Consider the following 2,415-nt stretch of genomic DNA (forward strand, 5'->3'; position numbering starts at 1 on the left):
TCCCCCGCTACTGAACAATAATGAAATAAGTGTTGCCTCAACGAAAAAAAAGTAAAAGTGGATTCCTTTCCTTCACAGGACCAAAAGAGGTCGAAGGTACAACCTTGTGGTGCATGACGATGACAACAATGACCTGGCTGACCTAGGGCTGTCCACAGTCAAGAGCAGCAGCTCCCTCTACGACGGGCAGGAGGACAATGACGTCAAGGACCTGGACCAGGACAACAAGGACGCCAAGAGCGACGCCGGATTCTGCACGGGGTCGGACACGGGCAGCGACGGAGTTTTCGCCGAGGACAACATCAGCGACACGTCCTCGGCACTCGTGAGTTTGGTTCCACTTGGTATGCTTGCGCTCTTCTCGTGTTCTACGCTTTTTTTTATCAGAATGTATATTGTGTTTTGAGGAATGATGACTGCAACTTGATGTCTGTAAAAATCACTTATTCCTGAGGCACATTGTCTATACACACTGCATGTCTTACACAGGGAGACAAGAAAGAAACTCATGATTCGCTCCTGGATACTGGAGTTTCAAAGGAAGAGGAGCCGAGGATCAACGGACACGGATCCAGCCTGACTTCGGACATTCTCAATACCAACAATGCAAACTTGTATACAGAGGAGTACACCTACGACAAAGCCATTGAGGGATATAAACAGTATGCAGAGAATACTGCCAAGAAGCGCACGTCCAGCATCACAAGTCTGAACAGCAACACGAGCTTCACGAAGGAGGACGAGAGGAAGGACGAGCGGCCTCGCCTCAACGGGCGCTCGCCAAGCCCTGCCAAGAGCAACAAGCTGGAGGAGAAACTCAACTTCTTCACAAAGGAGATGGTCAAGGAGTCTCGCACGAGCCCTGAGCCCAGAGTCATCATGCGAGAGAAGTCACCCAAAGTTGATGTCGGGAAGAGAAGATCCATGTTCGAGATGGGCGAGCCGCTGATCAGCCAGAATGAAAGAGAGCAGAAGCAGGCCAACAGGAGGTCTCTAGAGGTCCCAGGATCTCTGCGGAACAAGGTTGCCTCGTTCGAGAACCTGGATATGGACACCCCGAAAGTTCGAGGGATGACTCCAAACATTGAGACGAACTTGAAGAGTAAAGTCAAATCATTTGAGAACCTTGACACAGAGACAACCAAGGTCCGAGGGGTTACGCCCACCAGGGACACCAAATTCCGCGAGAAACTAGCATCATTCGCAGCTGCTGACACCGAATCTCAGACTGTCAGAAAGAAGACTCCGGAAAGAGACGTCAACTTCCACAAGAAACTCGCATCCTTTACAAGCATCGAAAACGGTGAAGAAGAAAAGTGCGTTGAGAGGAAGACCATACCTCTGCGCGACCCAACACTGAAAAACAAGATTGCTTCTTTCGAACAGTTGGAGCAGGCTGCTGAAGCATATTCTCAGCCTCCGCGTGAAGAACCGGTGAAAAATAGGGACCGGTCTGTCAGCCTGGAAAACCTGGACGAACCACCGCCGGTCAAGGAGGTAATGCGGCCTGCAGTTTCAATGGGCAACATGGGGCTCATGAGGCGGGCTCCCTCGACCCCATACATGGTGGTGGATCTAGACAAAACTGGGGTCGAGGAGGAATCTTGTATCAGGGAAAAGAGACCTGTGGTGAGTGATGAGCAAGAATCAGCCGGTGCTCGGGACCAAGCCAAGCGCTCTACCATCTACGAAACTATAGAGAAGTGCCAAGTGGTTCGTGATGTTGAGTCTGCTCCAATGTTTTCCATTTTCCAGTACCTCAGCCCAGAGGTTTGTCACACGAGTAATCAGAAGTTCTGTGTGTGTGACTTTGCGTTGATGAGAATTGCCTTTGATATATTTGTGTGAATTAGAACTGATTTAGAATAGAGTGTGTTCCATAACATATTAATTAATAGAACTGTACATCGTTTTAATACATGACATTTTAAAGCAATATATCGTAAATATCGCAAAAGTTCTAAAATGGGCCAAAGTAACAACGTTCATCTAAAGTTCTTAAATAAATTCTTTCATTCGCGAAACACCGACCTCATCGGCGTTCTTTAATATCGAAGAAATGGAATTGGGCATAACTTAAACTGGAGTACATACAAAAAACAATTACCAGTTACAATGAAACTTGGCACATCTTCAGTATGATTCGGCTTAAAGCATCGTACACTGGGCTGTGTTTATGGTTCTTGTATGTCCTCGAAGGGAATCTTGGCCTGTCCGCTCCTAATTATATGTTAAGGAAAATTACTGATTATGGTGAATGTGGGTCTAAGATGTGCTGTCAAATTGAAATATTCTCTCTTTGCTTAACTAATGATTTTGTGTAGAATAGAAATATTTAATCAACATAAAGATATTTTACTGATTTGGGAATATTGCCGAACATTATTTCTTTTAATCTACATTTAACTGCATGAA

General features: G+C 46.0%; 1 protein-coding gene across 30 annotated transcripts in view; it reads left to right on the forward strand.

The window, feature by feature from the left end:
- LOC119582032 (eukaryotic translation initiation factor 4 gamma 1-like) overlaps positions 1-2,415 on the forward strand; it is a gene marked incomplete at its 3' end in the record, with an annotated part of 189,642 nt that overhangs the window by 180,447 nt on the left and 6,780 nt on the right. For 16 of the 30 annotated variants that reach the window (XM_037930243.1, XM_037930242.1, XM_037930257.1 and 13 more), the window contains 2 exon segments: positions 79-325; positions 490-1,770. In XM_037930243.1, the coding sequence (XP_037786171.1) occupies positions 79-325; positions 490-1,770 (1,528 nt within the window). 30 annotated transcript variants of the gene reach the window in all.

Source organism: Penaeus monodon, chromosome 15 (assembly GCF_015228065.2).
Source record: "Penaeus monodon isolate SGIC_2016 chromosome 15, NSTDA_Pmon_1, whole genome shotgun sequence".
NCBI classification, from domain to species: Eukaryota; Metazoa; Arthropoda; class Malacostraca; order Decapoda; family Penaeidae; genus Penaeus; species Penaeus monodon.